General features: G+C 41.9%; 1 protein-coding gene across 1 annotated transcript; it reads left to right on the top strand.

Moving 5' to 3' along the window:
- Nucleotides 1-62: 62 nt before the first annotated feature.
- Nucleotides 63-17,151, top strand: SELENOK (selenoprotein K). Its single transcript, XM_077452059.1, has 5 exons — nt 63-204; nt 6,968-7,058; nt 7,818-7,901; nt 9,736-9,825; nt 13,847-17,151. Exons 1-5 carry the CDS (start codon nt 186-188, stop codon nt 13,848-13,850), a joined length of 288 nt encoding a protein of 95 aa, XP_077308185.1. The 5' UTR covers nt 63-185; the 3' UTR covers nt 13,851-17,151.
- Nucleotides 17,152-19,160: the final 2,009 nt, after the last annotated feature.

Raw genomic sequence — 19,160 nt, 5'->3', positions numbered from 1 at the left:
TAGAATCCCGTCCTGTGTATCCCGTGTGACTATCACTTCTCTGGGATTGGAGGAGTTATCTAAGACCGCGTTGCCAGGTTCTCCGGGACACGCCCACAGCGGCCAATCAGCGCTCTCCACCTCCTGTTTGGTGTTCCGGATTTCCGCAGCTGTAGCGGAGAGTGAGTCACCATCCGAGGGGAACCATGGTGTACATCTCCAACGGTGAGCGCAATCTCATCGCACGATCAGTGTGGGTGCCCGTCTGTGCTATCAGGCCGGACAGCTGTTAGCAGATGGAGCGGAGATCGTACAGACTGGGCAGGACACCATACAGTCTGCTGCCCACACACCATACAACCTGATCGTACAATCTTCTTTAGAACTGTCAGCAGCGATGTAGTGTAAGGACATGTCTGATTGGATACAAATGAAATGGTATTGCTTAGGTAGAACCAGAGAAGATCGTACAATCTGGTTGTGTAGTGTATGGCCAGCTTTAAGTTCAGCACACATGTTACTCTCTGATTGTACAATCTTCTATAGATCTACCATTAACGATATAGTGCGAGTCCCTGCATGATGGGCTACACACTGATGGGATAGTTCAGGTATGTATATTGTATAGTATTGGTAAATCTAAGGTCGATTGCACAACCAGATTGTGACCCTTAGTTTTTATTAAGTTGTACAATCAGATTGTATTGTGTGTGGTCAGCTTTATGTATTTGGTTGCTGCAATAACATTGTCTGTTTTTAGAGCCCTTACATGGCCTGTACAGATCTGTGTGTATGTGGGGGAGGGGGGGAGATGTCGGATCCTATAAACAATATAATGACCTCACAGTCTATCACACGGCCGGGTCTGAGGTCTCCATCCTTCCAGGAGATTTCCGGGGATCCCCACAGATCCCAGCAGAGGACACCCTCCCCCGGGGTCAGACCCGGCTTCCCCTGGTGTTGGTCTCTGAAGAGCGATTCACAGTGCAGACATTTGGGGGCAGTTTATTATATTGCAGCTTACCAATTCTTAGATGTGGCGGCCGCTGCCTTCATTTCCTTTTTTAGGCTTTACTTTTTTTTTTTTTTTTTTCAGAAGCTCTCTTCCAGATGTATCAGTTACAGGGGTGAGACAAAACATTCACCACCCACACAGGGTGCTTACAATGATCAGCTTTTATATATTTATGTAAAAAAAAAAAACGATTTGCTGTAACTGATTATAAAGTATTAGCTGGAGTTTGGCTTCAATGTTTTAGTGTATTTAAATCTGCTCGTACATCTAACACCCCCCCCCCCCCAGAATGACAATGCTGCTGTGTGCTGTGCCTCCTGTTCTCATTCATGCAGAGTATTGTCTCACTAATACAGGAAGTGTGTTACTGGCCAATATGGTACAGGGTTGTTATTCAGGGGTTGGGTTTGGACCCTTAGTTCCAGTGAAGAGAACTCTTAAGGCATCAGCATACCAAGACATTTTGGACAATTTCATGCTCCCAACTTTGTGGGATCAGTTTGGGGATGACCCCTCTCTGTTCCAACATGACTGCACACCAGTGCACAAAGCAAGGTCCATAAAGACAGGGATGAGTGAGTTTGGGGTGGAGGAATTTGACTGGCCTGCCCAGAGTCCTGTCCTCAACCTGATAGAACACCTTTAGGATGAATTACAGTGGAGACTGCAAGCCAGACCTTCTCGTCTGACATCAGCACCTGACATCACAAATGCACTTCTGGAAGAATGGTCAAACATTCCTATAGGCAAACACTCCTAAACCTTATGGACAGCCTTCCCAGAAGAGTTGTAGCTGTTATAGCTGCGGGTGGGGGACTCAATATTGAATCCTACAGACTGGGATGCCTTTTAAAAGTAGTGTGTGTGTGTGTGTATATATATATAAAAATATAGCAGGTGTCCCAATACTTTTGGTAATATCATGTACTTGTGCAGGAGTGCGATCCTCCGGACACATACTGGCAGCATTCTGGAAAGTAGACTTATCAGTGTATGTGCAGCTTAGTGCACATGCCACATAGGACTGTGATCAGGCCGTGTATTATGTGTATTGTGGAGGAGACATTGTCTGTCAGTAAGACAAGAACTGTCAAGTTCTATCAGATTGGATGAAAAGTGTCTGTGAACAGCAATTTTAAAGGTCTTGCCACAGATTCTTAATTGGATTCAGGTCTGGACTTTGGGTCATTCTAACACATGATGACACTTTGATCTAAACCATTCCATTGTAGCTCTGGCTGTATGTTTAAGGTCGTTGTCCTGCTGGAAGGTGAACCTCCACCCCAGTCTCAAGTCTTTTGCAGACTCTAACAGGTTTTCTTCTAAGATTTCCCTGTATTTGGCTCCATCCATCTTCCCATCAACTCTGACCAGCTCCTCTGTCCCTTCTGAAGAAAAGCATCCCCACAACATGATGCTGCCACCACCATGTTTCCCGGTGGGGATGGTGTGTTCAGGGTGATGTGCAGTGTTAGTTTTCTGCCACATATAGTGTTTTGCTTTTAGACCAAAAAGTAAAATTTTGGTCTCATCTGACCAGAGCACCTTCTTCCACATGTTTGCTGTGTCCCCCACATGGCTTCCCGCAATCTGTAAAACGGGACTTCTTATGGCTTTCTTCTTGCCACTCTTCCATAAAGGGCAGATTTGTGGAGAGCACGACTAATAGTTGTCCTGTGGGCAGATTCTCCCACCTGAGCTGTGGATCTCTTCAGTTCCTCCAAAGTTACCATGGGCCTCTTGGCTGCTTCTCTGATTAATGTCTCCTTGCCTGGTCTGTCAGTTTAGGTGGACGGCCATGTCTTGGTAGGTTTCCAGTTGTGCCATACTCTTTCCATTTTCTGTGATGGATTGAACAGAGCTCTGTGAGATGTTCAAAGCTTGGGACATTTTTTTTTCTAACCTATCCCTGCTTTAAACTTCTCCACAACTTTATCCCTGACCTGTCTGGTGTGTTCCTTGGCCTTCATGATGCTGTTTGTTCACTAAGGTTCTCTAACAAACCTCTGAGGGCTTCACAGAATGGCTGTATTTATACTGCGATTAAATTACACACACGTGGACTCTATTTACTAATTAGGTGACTTCTTGAGGCAATTGGTTCCACTAGATTTTAGTTAGGATTATCAGAGTAAAGGGGATAAATACAAATGTACACCACACATATACAGATATTTATTATTAAAAGCCATTTATCATTTTCCTTCCACTTCACAATTATGTGCCACTTTGTGTGGATCTATTACATAAAATCCCAATAAAATACATTTATGTTTGTGGCTGTAACATGACAAAATGTGGAACATTTCAAGGGGTATGAATACTTTTTCAAGGCACTGTATGACATACAGTGCCTTGCGAAAGTATTCGGCCCCCTTGAACTTTTCAACCTTTTGCCACATTTCAGGCTTCAAACATAAAGATATAAAATTTTAATTTTTTGTGAAGAATCACCAACAAGTGGGACACAATTGTGAAGTGGAACGAAATCTATTGGATATTTTAAACTTTTTTAGGAAATAAAAAACTGAAAAGTGGTGCGTGCAAAATTATTCGGCCCCTTTTACTTTCAGTGCAGCAAACTCACTCCAGAAGTTCAGCGAGGATCTCTGAATGATCCAATGTTGTCCTAAATGACTGATGGTGATAAATAGAATCCACCTGTGTGTAATCAAGTCTCTGTATAAATGCACCTGCTCTGTGATAGTCTCAGGGTTCTGTTGAAAGTGCAGAGAGCATCATGAAGACCAAGGAACACACCAGGCAGGTCCGTGATACTGTTGTGGAGAAGTTTAAAGCCAGATTTGGATACAAAAAGATTTCCCAAGCTTTAAACACCCCAAGGAGCACTGTGCAAGCGATCATTTTGAAAACGGAAGGAGTATCAGACCACTGCAAATCTACCAAGACCTGGCCGTGCCTCTAAACTTTCAGCTTAGACAAGGAGAAGACTGATCAGAGATGCAGCCAAGAGGCCCATGATCACTCTGGATGAACTGCAGAGAACTACAGCTGAGGTGGGAGAGTCTGTCCATAGGACAACAATCAGTCGTACACTGCACAAATCTGGCCTTTATGGAAGAGTGGTAAGAAGAAAGCCATTTCTCAAAGATATCCATAAAAAGTCTCGTCTAAAGTTTGCCACAAGCCACCTGGGAGACACACCAAACATGTGGAAGAAGGTGCTCTGGTCAGATGAAACCAAAATCAAACTTTTTGCCCACAATAAAAAACGATATGTTTGGCGTAAAAGCAACACAGCTCATCACCCTCAACACACCATCCCCACTGTCAAACATGGTGGTGGCAGCATCATGGTTTGGGCCTGCTTTTCTTCAGCAGGGACAGGGAAGATGGTTAAAATTGAGGGGAAGATGGATGCAGCCAAATACAGGACCATTCTGGATGAAAACCTATTGGAGTCTGCAAAAGACCTGAAACTGGGACGGAGATTTATCTTCCAACAAGACAATGATCCCAAACATACAGCAAAATCTACAAAGGAATGGTTCACAAATAAACGTATCCAGGTGTTAGAATGGCCAAGTCAAAGTCCAGACCTGAATCCAATCGAGAATCTGTGGAAAGAGCTGAAAACTGCTGTTCACAAACGCTCTCCATCCAACCTCACTGAGCTCGAGCTGTTTTGCAAGGAAGAATGGGCAAGAATTTCAGTCTCTCGATGTGCAAAACTGATAAAGACATACCCCAAGCGACTTGCAGCTGTAATCGCAGCAAAACGTGGCTCTACAAAGTATTAACGCAAGGGGGCCGAATAATTTTGCACGCCCCACTTTTCATTTTTTTATTAGTTAAAAAAGTTTCAAAAATCCAATAGATTTCGTTCCACTTCACAATTGTGTCCCACTTGTTGGTGATTCTTCACAAAAAATAATAATTTTATATCTTTATGTTTGAAGCCTGAAATGTGGCAAAAGGTTGAAAAGTTCAAGGGGGCCGAATACTTTCGCAAGGCACTGTATATCTGTGAGATGAGTGAGGCACATGACACCCGCACTTCCTTTCGCTCATACACAATATGATACAATAGTGATGTCAAGTTACAAATGTTGGTCATGCTGACCAATGAGCACTCACCTCTGCAAGCATTGTGATGGATATTCTCTCTGTGGCTGTAAAGCCAATGCAATGGCGCTCTACATGAGTGACCGACTCTCATGTTGTGAACTGGAACGTGGGGTGCTGCACAGCTCGTCCGTGAGAGTCAGTAATGTGCAAAATCTGGAATTTTGCTCAACTTTGTGGTATCTTTATTGAAGCATTAAAATCACATCACATATATGACGGGAACGTAAAGGGTAATGTGTTTAGCGCTAAAGTATGCATGGTTTGACATTCAAGCTATTTTATATTTTTTGTTGTAATATTTTGATCTTTTTTTTTTTTTTTTTTTTTTTTTTTTGATCTTTTATTCATATATTGTTTTTATGGATTTTTTTTTTATTTTTTTTTTGTTCGTTTTTAGATTTTTTTGGACACTCAACATGTTTTGTTGTTTTCCAAACCATTGTATTAAGTTGTTATAGGTCACCATTGGCTGTCTGGCGTGCTGTGAAAGGCTTGTTTGCCACACAGGCTGTCATAGGAGGAAGCGACATTATGTGCACAGTTTGTGAGGGTGTCTGCTGTGGTTGGCTGACCACAGAAGGCTGCTGGACCTGTGTTGGTGGGTGACGGGTTGGAGGAGATTTAGGCCTCGTGCACACGAGACGCACGTACAAACTCTGCTGGACATGTGTTTTTTAAAAGCTGAAACCAGTGTTTAGAAATGCCAGTTTTGCCGCAATTTAGCAAAGTTTTACCGTGTTTGCGTCTAGAAGCGTTTAGTTAAAGCGGGATTCCACCCTAAAGTAGAACCTCCGCTGATCGGATCCCTCCCCCCCTCCGGTGTCACAATTGACACCTTTCAGGGGGGAGGGGGTGGAGATACCTGTCAAAGACAGGTATTTACACCCACTTCCGGGCATAGACTCCCGTGGGAGTCTACGCCATTTCCTGCCCTGCAGCGCTGTCTGCTGGGACACACACGGGTCCCAGTGACAGCGCGGAGATTTCCTATTGCGCGGCACAACTCGCGCATGCGCAGTAGGGAACCGGGAAGTGAAGCCGATTCGCTTCACTTCCTGATTCCCTCACCTAGAATGGTGGCGGCAGCAGCCGAGGGCCAAGCGATCGATCGGCCTCGGCTGCCGGCATCGCTGGAACCCGGGACAGGTGAGTGTCCATTTATTAAAAGTCAGCAGCTGTAGTATTTATAGCTGCTGGATTTTAATATATTTTTTTGGGTGGAATCCCTCTTTAAGCTAACATCATAGACCCTCTCCAAGCTTAAAAAAACTGTATTATTAACTACTTCAGCCATTTTGTGAGACCAGAGTGAGTAGCAGCAGTGTACTTGTATTTAGCGTGTCACTTGCCACGTCACCTGCCACAAGTTGTGGATTGTCCACCTGCCACAAGTTGTGGATTGTCCACCTGCCACAAGTTGTGGATTGTCCACCTGCCACAAGTTGTGGATTGTCCACTTGCAATTGCAATTGTTTAAAATATTAATGGTTTTTCGTCATTTGCCATCATTTTTGAGACTTTTAATGTCAAAAAAATAGGTCACCTTTAAAAACGCTTATAAACGAAAACATGGCAAAACGCAGTACCGGCGTTTTGCATCTGAAACGTGGAAAACTTTTGCGTCTGAACCCATTTTTTTTGCTTCTGAAAAAACGAGGTTAAATGCAACTGCATAAAAACGGCAAAAAATTAGACTGTGTGCATGGACACATAGGATAACATTGAATGAGTTCAGGGGCAGTTGAAAAAAGTGTCCAACTGCATCTGAACAGGCGTTTAACAGTGTCTTGTGTGCATGACTCCTTAAAGTGACCCTGTCAATGCTCATAGTTTGTATTGTATCATTTTATTTTATATTCTTCTCGTTTTTACTATATTTTTCAGGACAAGTGTTGGATGGTCAGAGCAGATCGCCATGGAGACTCTCCTTTATCACAGATCTGTTCTGGGGAATTACAGACTTTGTTGTTCTATTGTAAGTACTCTTCTGACCTTCTTTTTTTTTTTTTTTATTGAATTTTGCCTAGTAAGGGACATTCTTCCCACTGGCCACCACTACAAGGGAAATTCTTCCCACTGGCTACCAATGTAAGAGGTACTCTTCTCACTGACCCTCATGCCAATGTCCTGTGAGCTGTACATATAATAATTATTAGCAAGGGTTCCAAGAGACTTGGCACTTATTTCAAGTGTTCTTCTATGTTGTAAAGTTAGAGAAGGGCTTCAGTGGACCATGTATATTGTATGCAAACGGTGACAAGAATCTGAGGAAAAGAAATTCCATTACCATTACAGTGGAACCCCGGAGTCCATCAGTAGTGTAGTTGTGGGTGATGCCATCCAGGCACCCCATATGTTCTGCACATTTTTTTTTTCAAACTTTGCCTAGATGTGCAAAGTGATAATGTTCCTCACTATAAATCATGATCACCACAGCTCAGTCCATCCAAAGGATATCCTGTTATTGTAGCTAGAGCCTGGTGAGTCAGCCCCTGTCATCATATAAGTCCTGGATACTCCAACATTAAACTCTACCTGATATAATTCCCCACCATAACGATTAACAGGACAAATAAAAAGGATAAATCTCTCTCTAAAGGGAGCACAGGCGGCGATAAAAAAACTGACAGGAGGGGTCTAATCCCTCTCCACTCCATCCAAAATTAACAAAAAAACTTTTGCCTTCAATTATACTTTAATGCTGATTATACTAATATTTTTTTTTTTTTTTCAGTTTTCAAAGCATTGTCCGACCTGATATATCCAGAAGAGGCAATTCAAACTCCGTGTCCAGCTCGCGGTTTGATGATGGGAGAGGGTATGACTCTTCATCTTTTCTGTTAACATTTACAGGTCGTGATGGTGTAAAGGAGAACTAAACTAGGGGGTAATTGTTTAAAAAAAAAAAAAAGAGTTAGGGGGTGGCACACAGGTACTTGCACTATATGGCATACTTGCAGCTTAGTTTGTCCTTCTCTAGACCTGGCAGGTCAGAGCACTTTGCCATCCCTCTGCTGTCATGCAGCCATTTTCTACTGTTCTTCATGCATTGGGGAGTCACTGCTGATGTAACTCCAGCATGGAGCTACTGTACATCATCCCACATTTTTGTTTTTCCAAGTTCCCTTAAAGAGGAAGTAAACCCTGATGGGTGTTACTTCTTCTTTGTCTTCCTGCAAAGGTAAAGCATAATGGGCTACTATGCGTCGCATAGTAGCCCATTACGTGTCACTTACCTGACACAGGAGCCAGCGATGTCACCGCTGTCCCCTGTTGTCCGGAGCATCCATCTTCTTCTGGGTGTCGCTGCTCCAGCCACTCACAGCGCCGGAGCAGCGATGACGTCACTCCCGCGCATGTGCACGGGAGCCGCCACGAACGGCATATTGCCGTTAGCGGCATGCTGCTAACGGCAATAGTGCGCCGTAGACAGCAGTGCCTGTCTTCTAGTAAATATCTCCTAAACCATGTCGGTTTAGGAGATATTTCTTGGACCTACAGGTAAGCCTTAATCTAGGCTTACCTGTAGGTCAAAGTGGTTTGTAAGGGTTTACAACCACTTTAAAGTGATTCTAAACACACAGATTCATTTACATTGCTCTTTCTATTGCATGTGAATAATGGCACTGTCATTTTTTTAATAAAAAATAAATAAAACACATCCTAAGTAAAAAATTTTCTAATCGATATACAGCTGTTGCATGATCCAGATCTTTCCCAGCCTGTCTGCAGGGAAACGTAACCAGGAGGAGCTTCTAGTCCTCTGCTGCTTGTCACATATTTAAAAAAACAGCCTTTAGAATACAAAGTAAAAATAAATAATATCAATAAATTGTCATAAAAATATATATTTTCAATTTGTTATTTTTTGGCAATAACATGGTGTGGGTGGATTTCTGTCAGTCACAGGCTGTGTCACGCCCCTCCAGCCTGTGTTTTAGAATAAGAGGGAGGTGAAGCCACCATTTAATCTACATGTAATATCCAGCCCTCATTGTGTTTAGCTGGTTAGTGGGCATGTAGGGGAAGGAGGGAGTGGGCTGTCATTTACTACTGTGTGTACACCCACATGTGTGACTCTATAGTTACATGGGCTGCTCAGATGTGATAGGGAGGAAATGCTCAGCATAGAAACTCAATGAAAACTGAGCATGTGCAGAGTTGCCACCACAGCTTCAAAATCCCTAGCTGCTTTGGGGACAGAAGGTGGAGATGGAGAGCAGAAGGATCAGCCATTTTTTTGCAGAATACAGAAATGAACAGCATGTAATACACCATTTATTGATGTGTTTTTTTTTTTTTTTTTTTTATAATGTGGGTTTAGTGACACTTTAAATATTTTCAGAATGATTTCATAGGTTACAGTGATAGTCATTGTAGCTTTGTCTGTTACATCCCTGGACATTGGTGAACACATGCAACTTTCTGCAGTAATATCCAGTGTTCCCAGTGAATTGAATCCTTTTGGTCAGATAAATGATTGTGAAAGATGGATGGGCGCTGGTTCAGTTACCTAATGTCTTATAACAATTCTGTTTATTTGGAATGGCATAGCATTTTTTTTTTCTTATTGTTTATCATTGGGTAATGATTCTGCCTTTTCTGATGTGGTGTGTGTGTTTGTTTTTATTTTTATTTTTTTTACATTGCAGTCCTCCAGGAAATCCACGCCGGAGAATGGGAAGGATTAATCACGGTTCAGGACCCAGTCCTCCACCAATGGCTGGAGGTGGATGAGGAAGGTATGGTGTTTCTTGAATGAGGCAGGCGTATGAAGAATGTACTTGTTCTTGAAATGAACCTGGAGACAATGATAAAAAACAATTATCATCAGGCATATTGTCAGATGTTCCCATCTCTGCAGCTTTTGTAACCCCAGTAAATTCTGATTAATTTACAATTAGAAGCCTTTTATCATTATTGATTTTATATACTGTCATTATCTGCTGTGGGCACTGTATGATGTGTGGCCTCGTCCAGATAGGCTTACTTATGAATGCACCCATTTGAGGGCCACGTTTTGGATGCACGGGTTTATTTCCATGCAGGCGGTTCCATTCATGTCAATTGAGATGCAGCAGCTGCACAGACACAGCCACTGCTCCCGGTTTTTACATGATTGGAGCCCCTGCATCCATGGGCGTCTGCAGGTAGGGGCGGGGGGGGGGCGAGACGTGACTCTGACAATAACAATCTGTGTCTATAGAACCTGTGGTCGAATGTGCCTAACCTTACCTCCTATTAGTCCAAGATTATATAGAGAAAATATTTGACAGAGAGAAAAGATTCTGCAAGTTACTGTCCTAAAAAGTGTTTGGGGACCTGGGTCCTGCCCCAGGGGACATGTATCAATGCAAAAAAAAGTTTTTAAAACGGCCGTTTTTTCGGGAGCAGTGATTTTAATAATGATTAAAGTGAAACAATAAAAGTGTAATATTCCTTTAAATTTCGTACCTGGGGGGTGTCTATAGTATGCCTGTGAAGGGGCGCATGTTTCTGGTGCTTAGAACTGTCCCTGCACAAAGTGTCATTTATGCAGGAAAAAAAGTCCTTTAAAATCACTCGCAGCTATTATGAATTGTTGGCTCCGTAATACAGAGAACATTCATTGAAAGTAATTGATAAAAAAAATAACAAAAAAAAAAGGGTGGGGGTCCCCCAAATTCAATTACCAGGCCCTTCAGGTCTGGTATGGATATTAAGGGGAACCCTGCGTCAAAAAAAAAAAAAAATTATTATATACGCTCGTATACACCCATCTTCCTTCCTGTATTCCTCCATCATCACTGACTGCAGATATACATCATCTGTCCTGTATATATAGCTGTATACTGGACAGATGATGTATATCTGCATTCAGTGATGATGATGGTGGAGGGTCTCTATATACAGGTAGCTGTATATACCCACCTTCCTTCCTGTATATAGAGACCTTCCTCCATCATCACTGACTGCATATATACATCATCTGTCCTGAATACAGCTGTATACACCCACCTTCCTTACTATATATACTAATACCATCCACCCCCTATATATACACATACTGTACACCCTCCATACTGTACAGGCCAAATTTCATGAGCACAATGAGGCTGCAATTGATGGGCACATACCTGCGCTTTATGTGATAATGACTAATGCAGCGTACACACAATCGGAATTTTGGTCAGAAAAAGCTCTGATGGTTTTCCCGATAGAATTCCGACGGGATTTCGCTCAAGCTGTCTTGCCTACACACGATCACACCAAATTCCGACCGTCAAGATCGCGGTGACATACAACACGTACAATGGAACTAGAAAAAGGTAGTTCAATAGCCATTAGCCAATAGCTTCCATCTTGTCGTTGAATCTGAGCATGCATGAGTTTTTACGCGTCGGAATTGCATACACGCAAACGCATTTTCGGATAGGAACTTTTCTGACTGAAAAATTGAGAACATACAGTCAATCTTTTGCTGGCCGAAATTCGGCCAGCAAAAGCCCGATGGAGCATACACGCGATCACATTTCCCGACCAAAAGCTCTCATCAGTCTTTTGCTGGCCGAACTTCTGATCTTCTGTACGCGGCATTAGCCCCTCCCCTTCATGACATTGTCAAAAAGGGGCGGAGCACGGGTGACCTAAAATTATGCCCCCACCCCCTGAAAAAAGTTCTGCGGATGCCCATGCCTGCATCCCAGTTGACATGAATGGGACTGCCTGCATGTGGATGCATGGAACACCTGTTCATCCCATGCAGACAAAACACAGGTATATGCTTAGGAATACCTGTGTGAATGACTTTTCTACCTTCTATCTGTTCAAAGCCCTTGTACACACGGTCGGAGATTCCGACAGAATGTATCCTATCGGACCGTTTTGTCGGATATTCCCACTGTGTGTGGTCTCCATCGGACTGTTTCCATCGGAATATACGACGGACCAACTTTTCCAACTTGCCGGTAAAATTTTCCGACAAAATGCTCCGATCGGACATACTCCGATCATGTGTAGCCTACTCCGACGGACAAAGTGCCACACATGCTCAGATCAAATTCCTAGACCAAAGCTATTGGCTACTAGCCTGAACGTCCGATTGTACGTAACTTAACGAAATAACGTCATCACGTTACGTACAATCGGATTTTCTGACAACTTTGTCCGACCGTGTGTATGCAACATCTCTTCCGGAATTAATCCGTCGGAAATTACTCTGACGGATTTGGTTGTCGGAATCTCCGACCGTGTGTACAAGGGCAAAGACATAGGCCTGACACCTTGATGTATAGCATCAGGTAACTTTTTTAAACAAAGAGATAATTTTTTCCACAACAAGAAACTTCCTCTGATGTGTACATTTGGAACTCTTCTTTGGAGGTCTTTAAGATTTAAGCCAAAATCTAGGCATAAAAAAAAAAAACACCAGTCCATACAGTAATGTTTTCATTAAACAACTATCGTGGAATTTTAAGAGCAACTAAGTGCCTAATTTTGACTTGGTATCGGCCTCTTGTTATCGATTACCAATACATCAAAGCTCAGATTGTGAGAGGGAGTAGCAGCACAAGGAGACAATCTGCTATGCTGTAGTGCTTACAGCAATCCGTCATAATATTATGACCACTGACTGGTAAATAATAATATGGATTATTTTGTTACAATGGCATCTGAAAGGAGGTGGGCTATATTAGGCAGCTAGTGAACATTTGCCCCTGAAGTTGTAAAGCAGAAAAAAATGGGCAAGCTTCACGATTTAAGGCAACTTCAAAACTGCAGCTCTTGTAGGATGTTTCCATTCTGCAGTGATCAGGACCGACCAAAAGTGTTCTAAAAAAAACATAACCCCCCCCCGTCAGGGTCATTTGCACCAAAGCGTCATTGAAACACGTGGTGAGCGACTGTAGTTCAAATTGCTGAAAAAGTTGTATGTGGTTCCAATAGAAAGGTGTCAGAACACTCAAGGCATAGCAGTTTGTTTTGCGTATGGGGCTGTAAAGCCACAGACTGATCAGGGTGCCCATGCTAACCTTTGCCCACAGCCAAAAGCATCTACAATGGTCATGTGAGCATCAAATCTGGACCACAGAGCAATAGAAGGAGGTGGACTGCCTTGTTGAATCACATTTTCTGTTTGCATCCTGTGGACAGCATGAGCGTGTGGATCGCTTACCTGGGGAAGAAATGGCACCAGCATGCACTATGGGAAGAAGGCAAGCTGGCAGAAGCTTAAAGGATCTGCTACTGACCTCAGATACCACAGAATACCTTCAGAGATCTAGTGGAGTTCATGATTCGATCAGGGCTGTTATAGTGGCAGGGGAGGGATAGGTGGTCATAAAGTTAGGATTTACACCAGTCAACCATAATAAGAAACATGCTGATGGGAGAGTAAATGAAAAAGAGAGAGATCAGCTCATCAATCCGCTGATTCCCCCACTGTCTTAGGCTGGGAAAAAAGGGACAAGACCTAGTTGTATTCCATAACTGCAATAGAGAGGTCAGTTCTCCAGGCTGGCAGGTGGGACTTTGTAAATATCTGAAATGAAAAGACAGAATATATTGTAAATTGTAAATCATGCTGAATGTGTATTTCTTGTTTGTGTGGAGTTCAGTTAGACAAAGGAAGCCATACAACAGTCATCCAATGTTGCTTTGTCTTTTTAGCTAACCCATAGTGCTTTAGGAATTTCTCATAAATGTAATATTTGTAAATGTATGTTTTATGTACTGTGTGTATATATATATATATATATTTAATGCAGCCTGTTTGTTTTTCAGGTAAACGCCTGCTCCTATAAGCAGGCATCTAGAGAAGAGCGTGAGACAAGAAAGGGGCCCCTTTTACTGGTCATGTTTTTCTCTATGTATGCAATACTCTGCAGAAATGCAGATTTATGATGTGGTGCTGGGAATTCCTCCATCAGGATCCAGTACAGCTGAATAAGCATATGTAAAACTGTAAATGTTTTTTTTTTTTTTGTTTTTTTTTTCGTTTTTTTTTTTTTTTTCTTGTAGTCCTACTTTGTACTGGATTATTAGAGAAGAATATTTTACAAGGAAATGTCAGGCTTAAAATCTAAGCTGTTTTTTCTTTTTTTGTAATATTAAAAAGGATGCTGGAAGTTTTGAATGTGAGATCCCAAAATGTTTATTATTTTTACAGAAAACTTGAAATGGGCAAAAACCAGTAAAATGTAACTGTAGGCAGCATAAGTGTCGTTATATACCAAAACTGATTTATAACTGCCTTCAAATTTGAGAAATGGAACACATGGATCCTATGGAGTAAACTACACAGGTAGCATGTAGTCTCAAAAAGTAGTAGTTGATCATGGACAATTAGCACGTTGTGTAATCATGAGAGACAAATTGCTACTGCATGCTACATATGTCATTTTATATGTAGGCAGCCATTTGTTCAAGTGTTTAATGGTCTATCGTGACTCTTGGATTTGTTCACACAAGCTTCAGCTTCTATAAGAGCAGTATGTACAGAAAACTTTGTTAAAGCTTTTAAATCAACCTTCATCTCCAGAAGGATCTAAATTGGATACATGGTGGGGGTAGTGGGGTGAAAACGGGGGGTGTGGTATCTCCCAGGAATTGTGGAAGTGATTGGGTGGCCTCCCTACAGTGAGCTTGGCAAATGTCCGCACTGCCGCCAACATAAGCTTCAGGTCAATTGCCATGAAAGGCTTATACAAGCTGCTAGCATACCACACCCCCCGTTTTCACCCCACTACCCCCACCATATATCTATTGCTCTGCTGTCCCTTGGACAGTGGGTAGAGCGGAATGAGATCAGCAAACATCTCTTCGCTAATCATCCTCGCTGGTAAATGCAATGAGAAGCCTACAAGCAATTCATCTCTTCCAGTTTCAGCACTGTCATGTCTTGGCAGGGCTGGCTGGGGTGGAAGCTGATCAACCACGATCTGTGCTAGATCAGCTTCAGTGGTGTCCAAAAGTGACATTCTGTAAATAGAACATGTCATTTCCATTATGCTATCAAATAGTGGGGCTGTAAGCACCATATGTGATAGCAATAAAATTAAATTGTTACTAAACCCAGAACCGTGAAGTCAGTCTGTATATGCAAAAAAGCATGCTGGTTATACTCACTGTAAAACCTAAGGGGTTAATCCTCTGTATTGTGTAAAAAGGTTGTTTGAGCCTGTCATCTCTGTTCCTCCCCTTCTTTCACTGTCCCCAAACCATCCCCTGATAGTGTGTAGGCTAGGGGACAAGCTGCACATGCTCAGTTTGGTGTGTATTGCTAGAGGAGAGTTGTGTTTTTTTTTTTTGGAGGGAGGGTACATGTGATCAGCACAGGGCAAATCGGCACTGTTCAAACAGAGGGTCAGGGGTCCTGTAGCCTTATTATGGGACAGTCGGAGCAGAATGAAAACTCCTGCTACAAGCTGTAATGAGACACTGATAGAAGTCACAAGTCTGTTCTAACTGCTGATTGAAAAGAAGTATTTAGCAGTTTATATTTACTCAAACTTCTGCATTTCCATGTTCTGTGTACTGTGTGAGGCCTGATATAGTGAATGCAGGGTCTTGGGTTTAGTAACACTTTAAGTAAAAATAAATAAATAAAACAAAAATTATGGTAAGAAAAAAAAAAAAAAAAACACCAGCAGAAAATGTATAAAGCACCCTGCCTCTTTATACATGCCCATACGTACCTGTTGGGTGCAGCTCCATACAAAAACAATGCTTGAGCATTCCCCAAGCACACCATTTGTGTTTTTTTTTTTTTTTTTTTTTTTAAGACTATCATTCATGGTTCGCTCTAAACTGATGACCTGGAAAGACTTATAAAGCATCGCCTATGGACAGTTTGGGGTTCTGTCATTTCATGAGCATGCGCAGCTTCACACTTTTGAGTCTAAACATGTTTGTTTTCTATTTATGCGACACAACCTCCCTCATATATTACCAACAGTGGGGTAAAATATTGTGCTTGTGTGCACTAAAACTAATCCAAGAGAGGCTTTTTAACAAAACTATACATTTTTCTGCTAAAATCACATGACATTAAATATTGCAACTGCCATTTTAATCTACAGGGGCTCTGCTTTATCTAATTTTCAGCCTAAAATGTGCATTTGAACAATGACTCTGGCAGCAAAAAGATTGGCAGCCTTCATTCTGTGCAAAATCTTTGTTTAACATCTTCAAACTGGAGAGAAAGTGTTTTTTATTTTTATTTTTTTTATTTTTATTTTTTAACCCTTGAATCTGATTTGGTAAATGTTTGGAAAAACTCAATGTATACATTGGTTATATGCAAACTAAAGCCAGTGTGAACAAAGCCTTTGAGATTAGTTGCTGGTGATTTTAGTAGTATGATATACCTCCAAAAAAATCCCGTGGGGTTATTGCCTTATTGTTAGTGATTTTTCATGTTTTGGTAGGTAACTGCTATGTATTTCAGTGTAAAAGCATATTTATGTATGTATACATTTAGGATTGTTTCAGCACAGTGGCCTAATGGTTAGCATTTCTGCCTTTTTAGCAATGGGCTTCTCCGGTCAAGTCCCGGTGAGGACACCATCTGCATGGAGTTTGCATGTTCTCCCTGTGCTTGTATGGGTTTCTTCACACACTCAAAAGACATGCTAGTAAGTTAATTGGTTCCTGTCTAAAATTGGCCCCATTGCCTCAATAGCAAATAATGCACATTGAGTCTCCAGGGAGAAAAGTACTATAGATATATAAATGAAGTCCTAATTTCCTCTTTGCTTTCTGCCTTATACAGGGGTACTAGATTGTAGTATTTGCACATATGTTTTTTTTTCCCCATCAAAAGAGATTTTCATTTGGACCCAGAAACACACTTGTATAGTAAGGCAGAAAACAACAAAGTACAGTTAGCAGCACATAGATCATTTATTACGGTTCTGACTTCGGTAAATTCAAATCTGGTTTGTTGTTTTGGGTCATGCTTTCTGCACAATATCCATACTTTGTTCCACACAATTGCCATAGGGGACGCAACTTCATATGCGATTGGATTCTGATTTCATGTGTTTTTAAACGTGTAAATAAAGTAATATTTGTGACAAGCAAACGTATGATGGTAATGTGCGTCTACAATTTTTTATTATTATGCTTTATTGAATGGTTAAAGCTAAACAAACAAGCCAAATAAACCCCTAGATAGAGCTTCACAGCATCAATCGGGCCAACATGTTATTGGTAATAAGCTGATTTTAAAGCCCAACTCGTGGGGAGGGTTTGGCGGGAATTACTTCTTGCTTTGGTGCTGTGCCCACACTGCAAGTGTTAATTGCTTATTTAGGTCTAGAGGAGCAATACAAGCAGATATGCCTACCCGATCCTCCACTGGTCCCTTCAGCTTCTGCACCCCCACAGGTTAGAGTCCTCATATCAAGACCAGAGCAGGGTCCATAGCCCGGCTCTGGATGTGAGGGTGCCTATGGACAGTCCTCTGCCAGATTATGTTGGCATGCCATCTGCCTGGGAAGCAGAGGATTAGGTAAGTGAAACGGTTTATCCTCGTCCCTGGACAAAACAAGCAATTAACCTCCTTGCAGTGTGGGCACATTTGTTAGTTTAAAATGTACACCTGAAGTCACACTTTTGTGCTTTTCATGTATGCTGCCAAACTGTAGGAGGTAACTCGTCAATGACTGCCTGACTAGTATGTTGGGTACAGCAAGAGGGTTTAGTGACATAACATTGCAAATTCACACAATGAGGCACAGCAGTTTCAAGTTTAGTGATTTCAACTGCCTCTACTTATAGGGGGCAGCAATGGGCAGTTCAAATGCTTCAATGTATACTTACCTCGGCTGGTGGAAACCTGGAGCTTTTGGGATGGAACAGTTATTAACATACCTGCCAATTCCATAATGTCATTACCTATTCTAAGGGCTCTGCATCTGGTCACAGGATCTCCACACTGACCAGCTTCAGGGTAAAGAAGAGAGCAGCAACAACGGCTGAAAAGCCTACACCAGTGATGGCAAACCTTGGCACCCCAGATGTTTTTGAAACTACATTTCCCATGGTGCTCATGCACTCTGCACTGTAGTTGAACATCATGGGAAATGTAGTTCCAAAACATCTGGGATGCCAAGGTTCGCCATCACTGGATTAAACGGTGATGTCACCCATAGACTTACTATGGGGCATCCGTTGTTTGCCATCCCTCTTCACTGAAGTCAGCTCTGGGACTCAATCATGTGACTGGACCCGAGTGCCATGAGAATAGGTATGTATACACTGAAAGGTGGTTCTTATCTCAGCCCCTCTTTCCTATGCTCGAGCTGGACTCTAGTGGTCAATGGAAAAACTCTCTGACCGGTCGGGTAATCAAGACACCATACACATACACAGGATGATCAAGAATACAAAGGTTTATTCCAGCTTCACAGAATAATATGCAATAAACAAAAAGGGGTCGTATAGGGGGAAGGCCCCATGAACAAACAGTCACATTCAAGCATTATGCTATACAATCAATACTAAAAGTTATTCATAGTTTTTCTGCCTAGAGACAGACTCAGCGTCATAATTCGAAGTTTGTTTAACCTTATCGTCTTGGTTTTAGACCAAAGTTCTTAACACTCAATATATGTTCCTAACGTGCAATAACTAAATGTCAACTCTAACCGCAGGCGCATCCTGCTTCACACTTTGTCTTAGCACTTCTGGTAAACTTGCACAAGCTAGGAGCTAGCATGAGATGAAAAACATCTTATAAAACACTATAGATCTAAAGAGTAACTCTACATTTCCTTGCAATATCTAAAGAGTAACTCTACATTTCCTTGCAATATCTAAAGAGTAACTCTACATTTCCTTACATACACATCTTTGCTCTACAGGTTAAAGCAAAAATTCAGTCATTTTTTCAACTTTACCTCTATTAAATCTTCTGCCCTTGTTGTTTTAACTTAGGATTGTAAAGCATTTTCTTCCAGTAAATACCTTATACTTCCTGTTTCTTGTCTGCTAAAAAGCCTAGGCTTATGATGTCATGCACCTCTTTCTCTCTCGTGTTTGCCAGGAAGGGAGGGGGATGATTCATAAGAGGGCCACTGAGAGCTGCAGAGCT

This window comes from Lithobates pipiens, unplaced genomic scaffold, assembly GCF_037356315.1.
Source record: "Lithobates pipiens isolate NorthernLeopardFrog02 unplaced genomic scaffold, aLitPip1_a1.2 Scaffold_23, whole genome shotgun sequence".
Classification (NCBI taxonomy): domain Eukaryota; kingdom Metazoa; phylum Chordata; class Amphibia; order Anura; family Ranidae; genus Lithobates; species Lithobates pipiens.
This window is presented reverse-complemented; position numbering and strand designations above follow the sequence as displayed.